Source organism: Syngnathus typhle, linkage group LG8, assembly GCF_033458585.1.
Source record: "Syngnathus typhle isolate RoL2023-S1 ecotype Sweden linkage group LG8, RoL_Styp_1.0, whole genome shotgun sequence".
Lineage (NCBI taxonomy): Eukaryota > Metazoa > Chordata > Actinopteri > Syngnathiformes > Syngnathidae > Syngnathus > Syngnathus typhle.
In genome coordinates, this window is record NC_083745.1 from 15,757,798 (window position 1) to 15,779,906 (window position 22,109).

At 39.9% G+C, this 22,109-nt stretch overlaps 1 protein-coding gene across 2 annotated transcripts in view; it reads right to left on the reverse strand.

Annotated features, from left to right (window-relative positions):
• Positions 1 to 3,673: 3,673 nt before the first annotated feature.
• LOC133158577 (trichohyalin-like) overlaps positions 3,674 to 22,109 on the reverse strand; it is a 99,681-nt gene continuing 81,245 nt past the window's right edge. For both annotated transcript variants that reach the window (XM_061285855.1, XM_061285854.1), the window contains one exon: positions 3,674 to 21,643. In XM_061285855.1, coding sequence (XP_061141839.1) covers positions 10,406 to 21,484 — 11,079 coding nt within the window. In that variant the 5' untranslated portion in view covers positions 21,485 to 21,643 and the 3' untranslated portion in view covers positions 3,674 to 10,405. The remainder of the gene's footprint in view (positions 21,644 to 22,109) is intronic.

Genomic DNA, 22,109 nt, shown 5'->3' on the forward strand with positions numbered 1-22,109 from the left:
GATGGATCAAAATCGCACGGGGATGGGTCAAATGCAGAGGACAAATTTCACCACACCCAGATGCGTGTGTGACGATCATTGGGAAAAATAGAAAATAAAAATTGGGTGCGTATTATACATGGGTACAGGCTTTTTTCCAGCATCGACATGCCATTTTTAGGGTGCGTATTATACATGGGGGCGCATTATACATGAAAAAAAAAAAACGGTGTCTAACTATATATAATATATATAGTGCCTTGCGAAAGTATTCGCCCCCCTTGAACCTTACAACATTTTGCCACCTTTCAGGCTTCAAACATAAAGATATAAAATTTTAATTTTTTGTCAAGAATCAACAACAAGTGGGACACAATCGTGAAGAGGAACGAAATCTATTGGATAATTTAAACTTTTAACAAATAAAAAACTGAAAAGCGGGGCGTGCAATATTATTCGACCCCTTTACTTTCAGTGCAGCAAACTCACTCCAGAAGTTCAGTGAGGATCTTTGAATGATCCAATGTTGTCCTAAATGACTGATGATGATAAATAGAATGCACCTGTGTGTAATCAAGTCTCCGTATAAATGCACCTGCTCTTTGATAGTCTCAGGTTTCTGTTTAAAGCGCAGAGAGAACCATGAAGACAAAGGAACACACCAGGCAGGTCCGAGATACTGTTGTGGAGAAGTTTAAAGCCGGATTTGGGTACAAAAAGATTTCCCAGGCTTTAAACTTTCATATCAAACAAGGAGAAGACTGATCAGAGAAGCAGCCAAGAGGCCCATGATCACCCTGGATGAACTGCAGATAACTACAGCTGAGGTGGGAGAGTCTGTCCATAGGACAACAACAAATCTGGCCTTTAAGGAAGAGTGGCAAGAAGAAAGCCATTTCTCAAAGATATCCATAAAAAGTCTCGTTTAAAGTTTGCCACAAGCCACCTGGGAGACATACCAAACATGTGGAAGAAGGTGCTCTGGTCAGATGAAACCAAAATCAAACATTTTGGCCACAATGCAAAACGATATGTTTGGCGTAAAAGCAACACAGCTCATCACCCTGAACACACCATCCCCACTGTCAAACATGGTGGTGGCAGCATCATGGTTTGGGCCTGCTTTTCTTCAGCAGGGACAGGGAAGATGGCTAAAATTGATGGGAAGATGGATGGAGCCAAATACAGGACCATTCTGGATGAAAACCTGTTGGAGTCTGCAAAAGACCTGAGATTGGGACGGAGATTTATCTTCCAACAGGACAATGATCCAAAACATAAAGCCAAATCTACAATGGAATGGTTCACAAATAGACGTATCCAGGTGTTAGAATGGCCAAGTCAAAGTCCAGACCTGAATCCAATCGAGAATCTGTGGAAAGAGCTGAAGGCTGCTGTTCACAAACGCTCTCCATCCAACCTCACTGAGCTGTTTAGCAAGGAAGAATGGGCAAGAATTCCAGTCTCTCGATGTGCAAAACTGTTAGAGACATACCCCAAGCGACTTACAGCTGTAATTGCAGCAAAAGGTGGCGCTACAAAGTATTAGCGCAAGGGGGCCGAATAATATTGCACGCCCCACTTTTCAGTTTTTTATTTGTTAAAAAAGTTTAAATTATCCAATAAATTTTGTTCCACTTCACTATTGTGTCCCACTTGTTGATTCTTGACAAAAAGTTAAACTTTTATATCTTTGTTTGAAGCCTGAAATTTCGCGAAATGTTGAAAGGTTCATGGAGGCCGATTACCTTCGCAAGCCACTGTACATGTTTGATATCGATTAAATATTGCAACAATAAAACATGTTTTCACAGTAGCCACTTTAACACATAATCGTAACTATGATCACGGGTTCTCCTAGTTAGCAGATTAAAATCCTCAAACAGTTTCAAAGTATATTATAGCAAAACAAAACAATATAAAATAATCCAAAATTGTGTGATACTACCGTTTTTTTCCATGTATAGTGCGCCCCCATGTATAGTACGCACCCCTAACAATGGCATGCTGATGCTGGAAAAAAGCTTGTACCCATGTATAATACGCACCCAATTTTTATGAATTTTTTAAAAAAAAAATTCAAATTTTTTTTTTTTTTTTTTTTAAGTCCCAAAGATCGTCACACACGCAGGGAGGCAATGGGTCCCATTTTTAAAGTCTTTGGTATGGTCTTAACTAGGCTGGATGTCATTTTTTTGTTGGCGTTGATTTCTCCGACTGCCCCTAAACGCACCACCGCGCTCCGTGCGCACACGGCGGCTCTGTATGGGAGAGACGTTGAAGAGGAATAAAAACACCCTTGGAAACCAAAACTTGCCCCTCGTCGTGACTCGGAGCCGCAACAAATGTTTCGGATTTGTGTAGGGTACATTGTGACAGACGGCAAACTAGCAGGTGATCGAGCGAGCGTCTGATACAAGAGCATTGCGGTCGTATGGAGCGTGTTTGAAATGAGCAGCAGAGACGAAAGGAACAAGGCAAAGTGTTGTGAAATAAAATACTACCTGTAATACGCATTTTGTTATTTGCTGATTGAAACTGCTAATTAAACTGTGAATTGAAACTAATAGGTGGAGAACTGAACTCTCGCTCTTTATATAGCTGACGTGTCTTGCGCAACCGTTCTGCGCATCTGTAATGGCGGCCTCCGTATGACGTCCGGTCCGCGATGGAGATTAAAAAACAAACAATATTTGACAATAACACACCATCGATTGCACCATCGCATCAAACGATGTGTCGTCAATTATGAATTTTACTAAGTGTGTTGGGCAGGATGGCTGAATGCGATGCGCGATTGACAACAAACAAGAAGAAAGGTGAGTTTTATTTCGGGGGAGATTTGTCATGTCTCGTCCCCAGTTTTGCTATGTGTCTAGGTTGCCATAGTTTCTGTTCGTGTCACCCCGCTCTTCCTGTGTCACCTCAATCGATGTAACGTGTTTTGTATTTAAGTCCTGTCTGCCCCTCGCTCACCGTTGGATCATTGCATGTGTTACTGTCATTCTGTTCCTGTCTTTGGTAATGTCACCCTGTCTTTTTGTTCCACGACTTTGTCGGTCAGTCCTGTTGTTGGTTTTGTTGTACCATGACTTTATTTAAAAAAAAAAAAAAAAAAAAAAAAATTAAAAAAAAAAAAAATTAAAATTTTTTTTCTTTGTACCCATGTATAATACGCACCCCAGATTTTAGGACAATAAATTAGTAAAATATTGCGCACTATACACGGAAAAAAACGGTATGTGTAATTCAGACAGGTCGTGTTTCTCTAGTCACAAACAATTTAACAATTTAACTTATCTACTAGTTTCCATCACATACCCCTACATCAAGTCAATCTAACTTTGGCACCATCCTCTGGTGAAATTTGGAACGGCAATGTAGTTCAACCAACAAACCCCCCTTTACCAGTTTAACAATAGTAAATTTTGAAGAACTAACTTTTAAGTAACCCTTACTCAGGCCCCCTCCTTCAGGTCTCCCATGTCAAGCTTTGTCACCATCTTCTGGTGAAATTTGGAATTTCATCTGAGCCAATTCGTCTGGGCCAAATCCAATACTCATTCACGCACCATCTTGTACCATCCTATACTTGACAGTTACTAAGTTCAGAGCCAGTGGATCAACATTGAAACGAAAAAGAAAGAAATTGCTGCCATTCGCTATGAAATTATCCGCCGAGTTATGGACAACCTTCAAAGTCAAAAAAGTCAAAGTCTGCTTTATTGTCGACGTCTTCACATGCCGAGACACACAAAGAGATCGAAATTACGTTTTCTCTATCCCACGGTGACAAGACATATTACACGATAGACATACAAGTAAACGACGCAATATAAAAAACAAGAAGGCACAAATAATAAATAATAAGAGTACCATTTTTTTCCGTGTATAATGCGCCCCCATGTATAATACGCACCCTAAAAATGGCATGTTGATGCTGAAAAAAAGCCTGTACCCATGTATAATACGCACCCAAATTTTGACTCCTACCTAAGTCCGTAAACGTAAAATTATTTCAGAAAAATGATCATCTTTGGGAACAACCGGATGTTATTCTGCCGGTCAGTATCACTGCACATGCGCTAGCATACTCAATAGTGAAGAAATGTTTCGAATTTGTGTAGGGTACATTGTAACAGCAAACAAGCAAGTGATCTAGCAAGTGTCTGATACGAGAGCATCGTGTTTGTATGGAGTGTGTTTGAAGTGAACAGCAGAGAAGAAAGCGCATCTGTAATGGCGGCCTCCGTATGATATCCGTATTTTTTTTTTTTTTTTGTACCCATGTATAATGCGCACCCCAGATTTTAGGACAATAAATTAGTTAAATTTTGCGCATTATACATGGAAAAAAACGGTAATAATAAATAATAAATAAACAGATAACACAACAAATAAGAGCCAGTGTGCATACAGACAGTAAAAGTACAGGACGCTACGCAGAACGGGGTAGCGAGTTCAGGATCCTAACAGCCTGGAGTATGAAGCTGTTTGAGAGTCTGGTGGTGGTGGTGTGAACGCCTTCGACAATGTGTGGACAATAACGGCTCCCATTTGACCGATTTAATTTTTAAAACCAAAGGAAACAAAATGGCATTATATGTACTTTAAAAAATAAAAATACGTTTTTGTTTGTTTACTTTGTGTTTTTTCAAACCCAAAAATGTGTCAGATCATTTTGCCGGCCCCTGTACAATGAACATGCGTGCTGGCTGGCTGATGCGCCCAGCACGAGGCATCCTCACAAGACTTTTCTAATTTTATTTTTTAACACTCTATTGTACTTTTAAATACGTTATTGTATTTTAAACACTTTTAAATACGATATTGTTTTTTAAACACCTTTTTAAACATTTTAAAGTGTAAAGGTGTCACGGCTCCACTCTGGTCTTGCCGTGCTGACCGGCTGACCCGCCCCTGCAGCCCAGCGTGAGGGCACCCGCACAAGGCATTTATAATTTTATTTTTAAACACTTTATTGTGTATTTTTAAACAATTAAACATTTTGTGAAAACATGTCACGGCTCCGCTCTGCTCTTGCCGTGCTGACCGGCTTACGTGCCTCCGCAGCCCAGCGCGAGGGCATCTGCACATTGCTCAGAGGCACGCTATTAGTGCTCATTGCCAGCTGCTGTCCCAAATACCGGATGGCAGTCGTTGGGTCTAAATACCATCAGACATTAATTCACACACTGAAACAAAGAGGAGAAGACAACCAGTAGGGGTGTAAATCGCGGGTTTTGTCACGATACGATATAATATCGATACAAAGAACTACGATACGATATTTGCCGATATCTTAAAGCCTGCTGCGATTCATTCACGATATATCGCGATATAGTGCTCTACGATCGATTTTTTTTTTTTTTTTTTATAAAAAATATAGAACAATATCCTGATTTATAACAATTCATATGCAAAATCAACAAGGTACTGCAAACTCTTTATTTAGGAAATTACAAGAGTATTGCAGTATACAAAGTGCTTATTTTAACACTGAAGTTTGATGTCGTGTTTTTTCTTTAAATATGCGGCGAGATTTGTGCTCCCTGAATATTTGATCACCGCATGGCAGGATTTACAAACTGCACGTGTCTTGTCCGTTGAGCCATATTTTCTTTGGAATCCAAAGTGCTTCCAAACAAATGACTTGAAGCCTAAAGGGGAGCAAATTTATTCGTCTTTTTGGACACTAGCCATAGCACCAGCCCAGGAGCCGCGTACTAGTTGTCGACTCCCCTTTCACGTGCCTGCTCTGCTCACAACACAACGCCGCGCACTGCTCCCTGCTCCCGGAAAGAGGAAGCAAGCAACAATGAACTGGATTTCAAAATAAAATGGCGTCTAATGTCCGAGGTCAAACACGGCGATATAAATCGATGTTTACGTTTAGCATCGATGCCAATAAATCGTAGAGCATTATATCGATTAATCGATGTGTATCGATGTATCGTTACAACCCTAACAACCAGTATTCGTTTTACTCGCGAGGAGTATCACAGAGAAAGCTCAGTTACAGTCTCCATTAATTCTGAGCTCTTAGTCTGTTATCTCCTCTTTTTATTTTGGGTTGCCCTGGTTACAAAAAGCGTTGCTACACTAAAGGGAGGGGAGCTATTGCTGTAGCAACGCTGCCTAGCTAACAAAGCGGCCCGACGGAACCTTGGCCTTTCTGTGACCCCAGCAGTGCAGTTTCCCCTCAGTTGGTTGTCAGCCTCGTCCTCGACTGCGATGAGATATGTATCTCCAAACGTTCTGAGTGCCGTGTACCTGTAAAACAATCCACTAGACTTTCTTGCTAAGTTTCATTCAATAATAATATTGAGTAAATAATTAGATACCTTTCGTGGAAACACTCCGACAAATATTAAATAAATGTGAGATAACTTGTATGAAGTCTACTTAAACAAACATTGAGTGAATATGGGATAACTTACATATGCAACTACTTCAACATGTATGTCTTTTCTAAAACACTTTATCAAAGGAAAACTGTCCCGAACATTAATTAATGAATGAAAACTACAAAGTTTACTTAAAGAGAAAGAACTTCACAAAGAACAAATGTGTTCTACTCATAACTAGTGAGGGCCTCCCAAAGACATGAGACGATGAGAAAGGAAGGGAGTTAAAGAACTCTCTGGGGCTAGACAGAGATCTTTGTTAAAGCAAAGATATGAGGCCTCCGGTCAGGCCGACCAGTGTTTCTCCATACAATTATTCCGACAGCATTGCTTTTTTTTCCTTTTTTGGTGCTTTTTTTCGGCGCTTGTCCTCAGTGCATGCCCCGCGCTATCAGGTACGGTAGCAAAGTGTAAACGTGTCATGGCTCCGCTCTGCTCATGTCGTGCTGACCGACGGGATGCACTCCCGCAGCCCAGCACAGTCCACATGACTTTTATAATTTACCGTTTTTTTCCATGTATAATGCGCCCCCATGTATAATACGCACCCTGGAAATGGCATGTCAATGCTGGAAAAAAGCCTGGTGGGTGAAGTCGATGCTGACTTCCTAAATGGACTAAATAATTTTGGGCGGTTTGAGGCACTAAACAGCACTCCAGCAGTGAAAACTGTTCCCCATCAGGAAGAGGAGGCACTTTGCCTTGACTCAGCCGACGTGTTGAAGACTCTGAGGAGCGTCAACCCTCGTAAGGCCCCAGGTCCCGACAACATACCTGGGCGGGTGTTCAGGGAATGTGCAGGTCAGCTGGCTGGTGTCATCACAGACATTTTTAACACCTCGCTGGGCCAAGCCACAGTGCCAGCATGCTTCAAGGCTGCCTCCATCATTCCGGTGCCGAAGAAACCTCAAATCACCTCATTCAATGACTACCGGCCTGTTGCACTGACTCCCATCATGATGAAGTGCTTCGAAAGGCTGCTTAAAGAATACATCGTCTCCAGACTCTCCCCAACATTCGACCCATTCCAGTTTTCCTACCGGCAGAACCGCTCTACTGAGGATGCCATCTCCTCTAATTTTCACTTGAGCCTGGCTCACCTGGAAGAGAAGAGCACCCATGTGTGGATGCGGTTCCTGGACTTCAGTTCTGCGTTTAACACCATCATCCCACAGCATCTGGTGGGAAAACTGGAACACCTGGGCTTCAGCACCCCCCTTCGGAACTGGCTGCTAGACTTCCTCACCAACAGACCTCAGTCAGTCCGGGTCGGACATAACACCTCCGATGTCATCACCCTCAGCACAGGCTCCCCTCAGGGCTGCGTCCTGAGCCCCCTGCTGTTCACCCTGATGACGCACGACTGCGTCCCCAGGTTCACCCCCAATCACATTGTGAAGTTCGCAGACGACACAACGGTGGTGGGCCTCATCAGAGACAACAACGACCTGGACTACAGAGAGGAGGTGGAGCAGTTGGTGAGCTGGTGCAGAGACATTAGCCTGATTCTGAATGTGGAGAAGACAAAGGAGATCATTGTCGACTTCAGGAAAAAACTCACCACGCTCCGCTGATCATCAACAGCTCAGCTGTGGAGGTGGTCAGCAGCACCAAATTCCTGGGGGTCCACATCACAGACGACCTCACCTGGACTGTGAACACCACGGCACTGGTCAAGAGGCCACAGAAGCGCCTGTACAACCTGCGGAGGATGAGGAGAGCCCACCTGCCCCCACCCATCATGAGGACGTTCTACAGAAGCTCCATAGAGAGCATTCTGACAGGCTGTCTCTCTGTGTGGTGTGGAGGTTGCAGCGCCTCCGATTGGAAGAACGTGAGGAGAGTGGTGAGGACAGCAGAGACGATCATGGGGCTCCTCTTCCCTCCATTCAGGACTTTTCATCTCAGCGCTGCGTGTCCCGAGCCCGTAACATCATCAGTGACCCATCACACCCCCACCATGGACTGTTCTCCCTGCTGCCCTCTGGGAAGAGGTTTCGCAGCATCCGGTGCAGGTCCACCAGGTTCTGCAACAGCTTTTTCCCTGCTGTCATCACTGTTGAACATTCAATCTCTGTTGAACTCTAAACTGGACTCTGCATCACACATTCACAGAATCTGTACATTATGATACTACAAACCACTATCTCGCACTGCCAACCTTGCTGAACTTTTATAACCCATGTAAATATAAAAGTACGCAACCTGGTTTTAGCATTCCTCTGCACACTTTTTTAATACTGTTTTGTTTCCTGCACTATTACATACTTTATCACTGCTGCACTTTATACTTATCTTTTTTTATCTTATATTCTTATATAGAATGTTACTTTTATTCAACCGCAATATCACTCCATTGTTGGAAGCTGTATGTAACGGAGTTTTGTTTTGTCTGCACCCTGTGCAGACAAAATGACAATAATGTTTGTCTAAGTCTAAGTCTCTCTAAATACTTTTTAAATAGTTTTTTAAAGCTTGCTATGCCCTTCTGCTTCAATGACGCACGACGCGAGCTCGCTGACCGGTTCATCAGCTTGTCTCGTAGTCCTGCTCTGCTGGCATTAGAGCCCTCCTTGTTTCCTTTAAATTTTCCGCAAATAAAGAGCCTGTGTTGTATTTGGTTGTCCTGCCTCGTTTGTGACAACAAAACGAAGCACTAATTCTGCTGACAAACAAAGTGGAGGAGTGGATATGTAGCAAGAGATTGAGATAGAGCCTGGTTAGCGGTCCTCTTACAGTTCTAAGCCAATCATCGGCAAGGATACAGATCAATATGTTCCCATTGGTCTCCTACCGGCCAATAGTGTGCTGTAAAGTCATATGGGCAGACAAAGCCCCACACTTCAAGTGACGCCGCAAAAAAACTGTGATGCACCGAATTTATCCGCAATATTTGTTTGCATAAAAAGGATGCACAATACAGGAACTTTTTAAACGCTGAATAATAAATTATTGAATATTTGCATTTATTTAATATGTACTGTAAATTGAGAAAGACAGGGGTCACTAATTAGACCCTCTTTCAAAAATGAATGACTGATTAACATATAGTTTTTACCTTTAAAAGACTTTGCCCCAAGTAGTCATCCATCCATCCATCCATCCATCCATGCATCCATCCATCCATCCATCCTCTACCGACATAGTCTCTCCAGCGCGTCTTGGGTCTCCCCGGGGTCTCCTGCCAGTGGGACATGCCCGGAACACTTCTCCAGGTAGGCATCCAGGAAGCATCCTAATGAGATGCCCAAGCCACCTCATCTGGCTACTCTCAAAGTGGAGGAGCAGCGACTCGACTCCAAGTCTCTCACGGATGACAAAACTTCTCACCCTATCTCTAAGGGAGAGTGCGGACACCCTACGGAGGAAATTAATTTGGGCCGTTTGTATCTGCCTATTTGCCTTTCAGTTCAGCTCAACGAACCGGTATAGAGTCCGCATCACAGCAAACGCTGCACCGATCAGCCTTTCAATTTCAGGTAGCCATCCTGTCCTCGCTTGTGAACAAGACCCCAAGATCCTTGAACTCCTCCAGTTGGAGCTGAATCTCATCCCTGACCCAGAGAAGGCATTCCACCTTTTTCTGACTGAGGACCGTGGTCTCAGATTTGAAGGTGCTGATTTTCATCCCAACTACGTTTTTTTTCCAGGATGGGGTAATGGGACGTCAAACGCTGCGTGTTCGCTTGGGGGGATGTGGGATGTTGTTTATGGGATGGATAGATTTTCTTGTGCGCTGAGAATGTGCGGGCGATTGCGCACACGCACAGTTTTGAGGGAACATTGGTCACAGGTTCAGTACTTTGTCCCTGGTGTGATGTTCAAGTGTCTTTTAATAATCTACGGAGTTAAATAATAGATGAGTTACTGTCTCATTTCCTCTCTGAGCAGTTGGCATGAGAGGTGATACAAAATTCCGCAACACACTATCTACTATTTGCTTTTCTTTTGTCCAATTGCGTATGTGATTACCAAGTATTCAGTGGACTGGCTTTTTTTTTTTAAAGGCTCTCAATATCCTAATGCATCTCAATTTTAAATTTCTGAAGGCTAGAATTCTTTTTGTCCTGACTTTTACGCTTTTTCTCCGAATGACTTTGCCATGCCTGAAAAAATCTTTGATCAGTTTTCTTGACAAATGTTTTTTTCTTCAGTATCCAATATGTTTCAACAAAATTGGTAATCACTTTTAATTGTTCCTCCAAGTGTTTTCTCATCTCATGCCCAGTGCATTTCATCTGATCAATCAATTTTTTTTCAATGTTTGTGTCCTTCCAGATTTTTCGTAGGCAGTCTCTTTTAGAGGTATGGCTCGCTATAGAAATATCTTGTTTGGCCAGTGATGTAGGTATGTTTTCAAGCCTGCTCTCATTCGCCTCCTGGAGATTGGCCTTTGCTTTTTTTAGTGAATATAGCATTGTTATTAAGTGAACCTCAATATACTCCAGCTCAGTTCTCAGTTGTGTTTTCCCCATGTCAATTTTCAGGCTTTTTCTATCGACATCAATGTTTGTCTTGATTGAAAGTAATTTTTCCCTGTCCTTGCTTATTCTGTCAATATGAGAATCAATAATTTCACGCTTCTCATTAAGTTCTTCTTTTTGTTCCACCATTATCGACAGCAGACGACCCAACTGGTACCTCTGTCTCAAAAGCAATTTGTTTTTACATGACACTTGGTCTGTCACCCGTTCAAGGTCTACAAGAATATTCTTCAATAAAAGTGTCACTGTCTGCACACCTTTCTCTTTTTGTTCGAATTTGATTAATATTTCGTGATTGCTCCTAATATTCTTTTCATTCACCTCCTGGAGATTCGCCTTTGCTGTTTGTAAAAACTGTACATTATTTATCACTTGATCTTGCCGTACTTTCAGGTCAGACCGCATTTGTTCCAGCCTGTCCTTCTCCATTGTTTGTTCTTCTTTCTCGACGTCAATTTTACGCTTCAACAAATTCAAAGTTTCCCTCTCATTGCTGACTGTGTTCAAGGCAGAATCCACATTTTCTCTGGTCTCATCAAGTTCTTCTTTTTGTTTCACCACACTTGACAGCAGACTTCCCAGCTGTATCCTTTCTCTCAACAGTAGTCTGCGATCAATTGTTACTTGGTCTGTCATCTGGTCAAGGTTTGCTAGTGTGTTCTTCATAGCTAATGATATTTTCTGCATGCCACACTTGTTAATTTCCATCTGGAGATTTTTCTCGTAAGCACCTTCAAGTTTCTTGTCATTTTCCTCCTGCATTTTGACCTTCACTTTTTCTAGTAATGGAACGTTATCTGCTAATTGGTCTTCCAGTACTTTCAGCTCTGCTTGCTGTTGTTCCATGTCATCTTTCTCAATAGTGAGTCTTGTTCTGTCTTCAATATAATTTTTCTTTGAAACTAATTTGTTCCTGTCATCAGTGAGTCTTTCTGTAGTAGCATCAATGACCTTTTGGTTCTCCTTAAGTTGTTCTCTTTGTTTCACCATGCTTGAAAGCAGACCATCTTGCCGGAACCTTTCTACCTGCAACAGTTTGTTTTGATTTAGTATTTGGTTTGTCACTTGATCAAGGTCTTCAACCATCTTTTTCAAGGCAAGTGTTTCATTCTGAATGGTTTCCTTATTCGTATCAAATCTAAGTCCTTTCTTGGATATGTTTTCAAGCTTGCTCTCATTCGCCTCCTGTAGATTGGCCTTTGCTTTTTCTAGTGAATGTAGCTTAGTTATTATGTCCTCCTCACTCAACTTCAGCTCAGTTCTCAGTTGTTGTGTTTTTTCCATGTCAATTTGCAAGCTTTTTCTATCAACATCAATGTTTGTCTTGATTGAAAGTAACTTTTCCCTCTCCTTGCTTATTCTGTCAATATGAGAGTCAAGATCTTCACGCTTCTCATTAAGTTCTTCTTTTTGTTCCACCATTATCGACAGCAGACGACCCAACTGGTACCTCTGTCTCAAAAGTAATTTGTTTTTACCTGACACTTGGTCTGGCACCCGTTTAAGGTCTACTAGCATATTCTTCAATGAAAAAGTCACTGTCTGCACACCTTTCTTGTTTTGTTCGAATTTGATTAATATTCTGTGATTGCTCCTAATATTCCTTTCATTCACCTCCTGGAGATTTGCCTTTGCATTTTGTAAAAACTGTACATTATTTATCACTTGATCTTGCCGTACTTTCAGGTCAGACCGCATTTGTTCCAGCCTGTCCTTCTCCATTGTTTGTTCTTCTTTCTCGACGTCAATTTTACGCTTCAACAAATTCAAAGTTTCCCTCTCATTGCTGACTCTGTTCAAGGCAGAATCCACATTTTCTCTGGTCTCATCAAGTTCTTCTTTTTGTTTCACCACACTTGACAGCAGACTTCCCAGCCGTATCCTTTTGCTCAACAGTAGTTTGCGATTAACTGTTACTTGGTCTGTAATCTGGTCAAGGTTTGCAAGTGTGTTCTTCATAGCTAATGATATCTTCTGCATGCCACACTTGTTAATTTCCATCTGGAGATTTTTCTCGTAAGCACCTTCAAGTTTCTTGTCATTTTCCTCCTGCATTTTGACCTTCACTTTTTCTAGTAAAGAAATGCTAGCTTCTAAATTATGTTCCCATGCTTTCAGCTCTGCATGCTGTAGATCAATCTCATCTTTCTCAATAGTGAGTCTTGTTCTGTCTTCTTCAGTAATATTTTTCTTTGAAACTAATTTTCCCCTGTCATCAGTGAGTCTTTCTGTAGTAGCATCAATGACTTTTTGGTTCCCCTTAAGTTGTTCTCTTTGTTTCACCATGCTTGAAAGCAGACCATCTTGCCGGATCCTTTCTTCCTGCATCAGCTTGTTTTGATTTAGAATTTGGTGTGTCACTTGATCAAGGTTTGCAACCATCTTTTTCAAGGCATGTGTTTTTTTCTTAATGGTTTCCTTAATCGTCTCAAAATAAAGTCCTTTCTTGGATATGTTTTCAAGCCTGCTCTCATTCGCCTCCTGGAGATTGGCCTTTGCTTTCTCGAGTGAATGTAGCTTTGTTATTAGGTGATCCTCACTCAACTTTAGCTCAGCTCTCAGTTGTTGTGTTTTCTCCATGTCGATTTTCAGGCTTTTTCTATCGACATTAATGTTTGTCTTGATTGAAAGTAACTTTTTCCTGTCCTTGCTTATTCTGTCAATATGAGAATCAATATTTTCACGCTTCTCATTAAGTTCTTCTTTTTGTTCCACCATTATCGACAGCAGCCGACCCAACTGGTACCTCTGTCTCAAAAGCAATTTGTTTTTACCTGACACTTGGTCTGTCACCCGTTCAAGGTCTACAAGCATATTCTTCAATGAAAGTGTCACTGTCTGCACTCCTTTCTTGTTTTGTTCGAATTTGATTAATATTTCGTGATTGCTCCCAATATTCTTTTCACTCACCTCCTGGAGATTTGCCTTTGCTGTTTGTAAAAACTGTACGTTATTTATCACTTGATTTTGCCGTACTTTCAGGTCAGACCGCATTTGTTCCAGCCTGTCCTTCTCCATTGTTTGTTCTTCTTTCTCGACGTCAATTTTACGCTTCAACAAATTCAAAGTTTCCCTCTCATTGCTGACTCTGTTCAAGGCAGAGTCCACATTTTCTCTGGTCTCATCAAGTTCTTCTTTTTGTTTCACCACACTTGACAGCAGACTTCCCAGCTGTATCCTTTTTCTCAACAGTAGTTTGCGATTAATTGTTACTTGGTCTGTCATCTGGTCAAGGTTTGCTAGTGTGTTCTTCGTAGCTAATAATATTTTCTGCATGACACACTTGTTAATTTCCATCTGGAGATTTCTCTCGTAAGCACCTTCAAGTTTCTTGTCATTTTTCTCCTGCATTTTGACCTTCACTTTTTCTAGTAATGGAACGTTATCTGCTAATTGGTCTTCCAGTACTTTCAGCTCTGCTTGCTGTTGTTCCATGTCATCTTTCTCAATAGTGAGTCTTGTTCTGTCTTCTTCAATATAATTTTTCTTTGAAACTAATTTGTCCCTGTCATCAGTGAGTCTTTCTGTAGTAGCATCAATGACCTTTTGGTTCTCCTTAAGTTGTTCTTTTTGTTTCACCATGCTTGAAAGCAGACCATCTTGCCGGAACCTTTCTACCTGCAACAGTTTGTTTTGATTTAGTATTTGGTGTGTCACTTGATCAAGGTCTTCAACCATCTTTTTCAAGGCAAGTGTTTCATTCTGAATGGTTTCCTTATTCGTATCAAATTTAAGTCCTTTCTTGGATATGTTTTCAAGCCTGCTCTCATTTGCCTCCTGGAGATTGGCCTTTGCTTTTTCTAGTGAATGTAGCTTAGTTACTATGTGCTCCTCACTCAACTTCAGCTCAGTTCTCAGTTGTTGTCTTTTTTCCATGTCAATTTGCAAGCTTTTTCTATCGACATCAATGTTTGTCTTGATTGAAAGTAACTTTTCCCTCTCCTTGCTTATTCTGTCAATATGAGAGTCAAGATCTTCACGCTTCTCATTAAGTTCTTCTTTTTGTTCCACCATTATCGACAGCAGACGACCCAACTGGTACCTCTGTCTCAAAAGTAATTTGTTTTTACCTGACACTTGGTCTGGCACCCGTTTAAGGTCTACTAGCATATTCTTCAATGAAAGTGTCACTGTCTGCACACCTTTCTTGTTTTGTTCGAATTTGATTAATATTTTGTGATTGCTCCTAATATTCTTTTCATTCACCTCCTGGAGATTTGCCTTTGCTGTTTGTAAAAACTGTACGTTTTTTATCACTTGATCTTGCCGTACTTTCAGGTCAGACCGCATTTGTTCCAGCCTGTCCTTTTCTATTGTTTGTTCTTCTTTCTCGACGTCAATTTTACGCTTCAACAAATTCAAAGTTTCCCTCTCATTGCTGACTCTGTTCAAGGCAGAATCCACATTTTCTCTGGTCTCATCAAGTTCTTCTTTTTGTTTCACCACACTTGACAGCAGACTTCCCAGCCGTATCCTTTTGCTCAACAGTAGTTTGCGATTAACTGTTACTTGGTCTGTAATCTGGTCAAGGTTTGCAAGTGTGTTCTTCATAGCTAATGATATCTTCTGCATGCCACACTTGTTAATTTCCATCTGGAGATTTTTATCGTAAGCACCTTCAAGTTTCTTGTCATTTTCCTCCTGCATTTTGACCTTCACTTTTTCTAGTAAAGAAATGCTAGCTTCTAAATTATGTTCCCATGCTTTCAGCTCTGCATGCTGTAGATCAATCTCATCTTTCTCAATAGTGAGTCTTGTTCTGTCTTCTTCAGTAATATTTTTCTTTGAAACTAATTTTCCCCTGTCATCAGTGAGTCTTTCTGTAGTAGCATCAATGACTTTTTGGTTCCCCTTAAGTTGTTCTCTTTGTTTCACCATGCTTGAAAGCAGACCATCTTGCCGGATCCTTTCTTCCTGCATCAGCTTGTTTTGATTTAGTATTTGGTCTGTCACTTGATCAAGGTTTGCAACCATCTTTTTCAAGGCATGTGTTTTTTTCTTAATGGTTTCCTTAATCGTCTCAAAATAAAGTCCTTTCTTGAATATGTTTTCAAGCCTGCTCTCATTCGCCTCCTGGAGATTGGCCTTTGCTTTCTCGAGTGAATGTAGCTTTGTTATTAGGTGATCCTCACTCAACTTTAGCTCAGTTCTCAGTTGTTGTGTTTTCTCCATGTCAATTTTCAGGCTTTTTCTATCGACATTAATGTTTGTCTTGATTGAAAGTAACTTTTTCCTGTCCTTGCTTATTCTGTCAATATGAGAATCAATATTTTCACGCTTCTCATTAAGTTCTTCTTTTTGTTCCACCATTATCGACAGCAGACGACCCAACTGGTACCTCTGTCTCAAAAGCAATTTGTTTTTACCTGACACTTGGTCTGTCACCCGTTCAAGGTCTACAAGCATATTCTTCAATGAAAGTGTCACTGTCTGCACTCCTTTCTTGTTTTGTTCGAATTTGATTAATATTTTGTGATTGCTCCTAATATTCTTTTCACTCACCTCCTGGAGATTTGCCTTTGCTGTTTGTAAAAACTGTACGTTATTTATCACTTGATCTTGCCGTACTTTCAGGTCAGACCGCATTTGTTCCAGCCTGTCCTTCTCCATTGTTTGTTCTTCTTTCTCGACGTCAATTTTACGCTTCAACAAATTCAAAGTTTCCCTCTCATTGCTGACTCTGTTCAAGGCAGAATCCACATTTTCTCTAGTCTCATCAAGTTCTTCTTTTTGTTTCACCACACTTGACAGCAGACTTCCCAGCTGTATCCCTTTTCTCAACAGTAGTTTGCGATTAACTGTTACTTGGTCTGTCATCTGATCAAGGTCTGCTAGTGTGTTCTTCATAGCTAATGATATTTCCTTCATGCCACACTTATTTTCTATCTGTAGATTTTTCTCATAAACACCTTCACGTTTCTTGTCATTTTCCTCCTGCAAGTTGACCTTAACTTTTTCTAGTAAAGAAATGCTAGCTTCTAAATTATGTTCCCTTGCTTTCAGCTCTGCATGCTGTAGATCTATCTCATCTTTCTCGATAGTGAGTCTTGTTCTGTCTTCTTCAATATTATTTGTCTTTGAAACTAATTTTCCCCTGTCATCAATGAGTCTTTCTGTAGTAGCATCAATGTCTTTTTGGTTCTCCTTAAGTTGTTTTCTTTGTTTCACCATGCTTGAAAGCAGACCATATTGCCGGATCCTTTCTTCCTGTATCAGCTTGTTTTGATTTAGTATTTGGTGTGTCATTTGATCAAGGTTTGCAACCATCTTTTTCAAGGCATGTGTTTTTTTCTGGATGGTTTCCTTAATCGTCTTAAAATAAAGTCCTTTCTTGGATATGTTTTCAAGCCTGCTCTCATTCGCCTCCTGGAGATTGGCCTTTGCTTTCTCTAGTGAATGTAGCTTTGTTATTAATTGATCCTCACTCAACTTCAGCTCAGTTCTCAGTTGTTGTGTTTTCTCCATGTCAATTTTCAGGCTTTTTCTATTGACATTAATGTTTGTCTTGATTGAAAGTAACTTTTCCCTGTCCTTGCTTATTCTGTCAATATGAGAGTCAAGATCTTCACGCTTCTCATTAAGTTCTTCTTTTTGTTCCACCATTATCGACAGAAGACGACTTAACTTGTACCTTTGTCTCAAAATCAATTTGTTTTTACCTGACACTTGGTCTGTCACCCGTTCAAGGTCTACAAGCATATTCTTCAATGAAAGTGTCACTGTCTGCACTCCTTTCTTGTTTTGTTCGAATTTGATTAATATTTTGTGATTGCTCCTAATATTCTTTTCACTCACCTCCCGGAGATTTGCCTTTGCTGTTTGTAAAAACTGTACATTATTTATCACTTGATCTTGCCGTACTTTCAGGTCAGACCGCATTTGTTCCAGCCTGTCCTTCTCCATTGTTTGTTGTTCTTTCTCGACGTCAATTTTACGCTTCAACAAATTCCAAGTTTCCCTCTCATTGCTGACTCTGTTCAAGGCAGAATCCACATTTTCTCTTGTCTCATCAAGTTCTTCTTTTTGTTTCACCACACTTGACAGCAGACTTCCCAGCTGTATCCTTTTTCTCAACAGTAGTTTGCGATTAATTGTTACTTGGTCTGTCATCTGGTCAAGGTTTGCTAGTGTGTTCTTCGTAGCTAATAATATTTTCTGCATGACACGCTTGTTAATTTCCATCTGGAGATTTTTCTCGTAAGCACCTTCAAGTTTCTTGTCATTTTTCTCCTGCATTTTGACCTTTACTTTTTCTAGTAATGGAACGTTATCTGCTAATTGGTCTTCCAGTACTTTCAGCTCTGCTTGCTGTTGTTCCATGTCATCTTTCTCAATAGTGAGTCTTGTTCTGTCTTCTTCAATATAATTTTTCTTTGAAACTAATTTGTCCCTGTCATCAGTGAGTCTTTCTGTAGTAGCATCAATGACCTTTTGGTTCTCCTTAAGTTGTTCTCTTTGTTTCACCATGCTTGAAAGCAGACCATCTTGCCGGAACCTTTCTACCTGCAACAGTTTGTTTTGATTTAGTATTTGGTGTGTCACTTGATCAAGGTCTTCAACCATCTTTTTCAAGGCAAGTGTTTCATTCTGAATGGTTTCCTTATTCGTATCAAATTTAAGTCCTTTCTTGGATATGTTTTCAAGCCTGCTCTCATTCGCCTCCTGTAGATTGGCCTTTGCTTTTTCTAGTGAATGTAGCTTAGTTATTATGTGCTCCTCACTCAACTTCAGCTCAGTTCTCAGTTGTTGTCTTTTTTCCATGTCAATTTGCAAGCTTTTTCTATCGACATCAATGTTTGTCTTGATTGAAAGTAACTTTTCCCTCTCCTTGCTTATTCTGTCAATATGAGAGTCAAGATCTTCACACTTCTCATTAAGTTCTTCTTTTTGTTCCACCATTATCGACAGCAGACGACCCAACTGGTACCTCTGTCTCAAAAGTAATTTGTTTTTACCTGACACTTGGTCTGTCACCCGTTTAAGGTCTACAAGCATATTCTTCAATGAAAGTGTCACTGTCTGCACACCTTTCTTGTTTTGTTCGAATTTGATTAATATTTTGTGATTGCTCCTAATATTCCTTTCATTCACCTCCTGGAGATTTGCCTTTGCATTTTGTAAAAACTGTACATTATTTATCACTTGATTTTGCCGTACTTTCAGGTCAGACCACATTTGTTCCAGCCTGTCCTTCTCCATTGTTTGTTCTTCTTTCTCAACGTCAATTTTACGCTTCAACAAATTCAAAGTTTCCCTCTCATTGCTGACTCTGTTCAAGGCAGAATCCACATTTTCTCTGGTCTCATCAAGTTCTTCTTTTTGTTTCACCACACTTGACAGCAGACTTCCCAGCTGTATCCCTTTTCTCAACAGTAGTTTGCGATTAACTGTTACTTGGTCTGTCATCTGGTCAAGGTCTGCTAGTGTGTTCTTCATAGCTAATGATATTTCCTGCATGCCACACTTGTTATTTTCTATCTGTAGATTTTTCTCATAAACACCTTCACGTTTCTTGTCATTTTCCTCCTGCAAGTTGACCTTAACTTTTTCTAGTAAAGAAATGCTAGCTTCTAAATTATGTTCCCATGCTTTCAGCTCTGCATGCTGTAGATCTATCTCATCTTTCTCGATAGTGAGTCTTGTTCTGTCTTCTTCAATATTATTTGTCTTTGAAACTAATTTTCCCCTGTCATCAATGAGTCTTTCTGTAGTAGCATCAATGTCTTTTTGGTTCTCCTTAAGTAGTTTTCTTTGTTTCACCATGCTTGAAAGCAGACCATCTTGCCGTATCCTTTCTTCCTGTATCAGCTTGTTTTGATTTAGTATTTGGTGTGTCACTTGATCAAGGTTTGCAACCATCGTTTTCAAGGCATGTGTTTTTTTCTGAATGGTTTCCTTAATCGTCTCAAAATAAAGTCCTTTCTTGGATATGTTTTCAAGCCTGCTCTCATTCGCCTCCTGGAGATTGGCTTTTGCTTTCTCTAGTGAATGTAGCTTTGTTATTAATTGATCCTCACTCAACTTCAGCTCAGTTCTCAGTTGTTGTGTTTTCCCCATGTCAATTTTCAGGCTTTTTCTATTGACATTAATGTTTGTCTTGACTGAAAGTAACTTTTCCCTCTCCTTGCTGATTTGACCCTGTATGTCACCCTCAGAATTCAGTTTTTCCTTTTTTTTTTTAATTTCATGTATTTTACTTCTGACATCAATATAACACCTCATTGCACACGGCTTTTGCACTGTGTTTCTTACTATTGTCATGGCAGCATCTACTGTTTGTGTATATAATATATAATTTTTGTGACTGAAATCTTCAACATAATTTTCATGTATCTGTATACACATTTTGAATTTGTTCAATTTTTCTTTGAAGTCTTCATCCTTTGTAAGCATTACATTGTCAAAGTTGTTTTGCTCAGTTTTTAATACGATTTTTTTTAACAAGTGTTTAATTTGCTTTGTTCTTTGCTTAAGATGTAGGGCCCAACCCTTGAGGTTGTGTGTCTTTCTACTCAAGTCATCGAATGAGCTGCAAATGGTTTTTGTATTGATTCTGAGGTCACACATTGTGTTTTCCAATTCATTGAGTGTTTCATTCAATAATTCTTTTTTCTTTAGAAAACTAATTTGTCTCTGTATATCTGCCTTATTTTGTTTCATGTTACACATGATCAATTGCAGATCATTTTTTCTTTTCTTTACCTCCTGTGTTATTTTCTTGAAACCACACATTTCCTTTTTACGTTTAATTTCTAAACATATAGTATGTTCCACTTCACATTTTATTTTACTTGAGATTCTTGGGTGTCTACTCATCTTTTGCTTGATGTCATGAATTATTTGCGACAGATATTCACAGTGCGTTCTCATAATTGTATGCATCCCTATACATTTATGATTCCCGTCACACTTGTTTTCGCACTGATTAGGGTCGTTTGTGATAACAGAGATAGTAGCCTTTTTCTGGCATTTTTTTATATTCTGCTTTAAGATCTCCAAACGATCCAAGTCTTTGGTCACCACCTCCAGTTGGCAATTTAGGTCTTTTTGCAATTTTTGTGTCCACCTTTTTAGTGATTTTTTCTCTAATTTTAACTCAGCATCTCTCAATTTATTTTCTTGCTGTATTCGACTGACACTTCTTAAAATATTTAGATAGCCTTTCTGTTTGATCTCCATTTGATATTTTAACATTTCAATCTCTTTGGTTTCTTTTTTCACACATTCTAGTTGAAATTCAAGGTATTTTATTTGTATTTGTATTTCTTTCGTGATGTCAAGCATTTCATTAATCTTGTTTTGTGGTTCATTTTTTTGTTCCTCTGTATGTTCCGTTTCTGTTAATTTGTTTTGTGGTTCATATTTCCGTTCCTCTGGATTTTCAGTTTTGATGAAAATAATTTGTAAATTATGTTTAGTCTTTGGCCTTTGCAAATTATTTAGATCAATTACCAGTCCATTTACCTCCTGAATTTTTTCCTCTATGGTCTCCATAGAATGTTGTATTGTCTTTCTCCGTTTCTCATCTTTTACCTTGAGTTCATATGCCTCATTTTCAGCATGTTCCACTTCTCTTCTGAATTTAGTCATAAATATTTCTTCAGTCATTTCCATTTCAGTTTTTTCTGTGTCATCCAATGTAAGTGTTTTGTCATTGTTTTCTGTGCTTGCTTGCGGGTCTTCTTTAGATGTAAACACAGATTTTATTATTTTAATTAAAGTGTCTTTATAGTTCCATCCGCCAAACCGAGGGTTCTTCAAATTCAGTTTGCCCTGTACAAAAAAAAGAATGTTTTGTTATAGTCGTTCAAGGTTTTCTCAACATTAAAGGGAGAGTAAAACAAGGAGATTCATTTTTCACTAACTAGCCCAGTTTTTTTTTTTCTTTTCATCAGGAAAATGGAAAAAGTTAGCATTTTCTACTTTATCCATTCATTTGGATAAATAGTAAAACAACGAATGCCTTTAAAAACACCCACTTTTAATGAGGAATAGGGCCACACACCCCTCCCCTCCATGTCTTGGTTGATGACATCACTGAAGGAAATTATTGCCATTACTATCGCTTAAAACAAGCATGTCCAAAGTCCGGCCGCCAGGCCAAATCCGGCCCCCGGTCAGATTTCATACAGCCCGCAGCTTTGGTCTTATAATGTAATATTTATGGCCCACCTGCACTGTCAAACTGAATAAAATAAAATAAAAATCATGAAACTTGAAACTGTAATTCCTCCTTTTA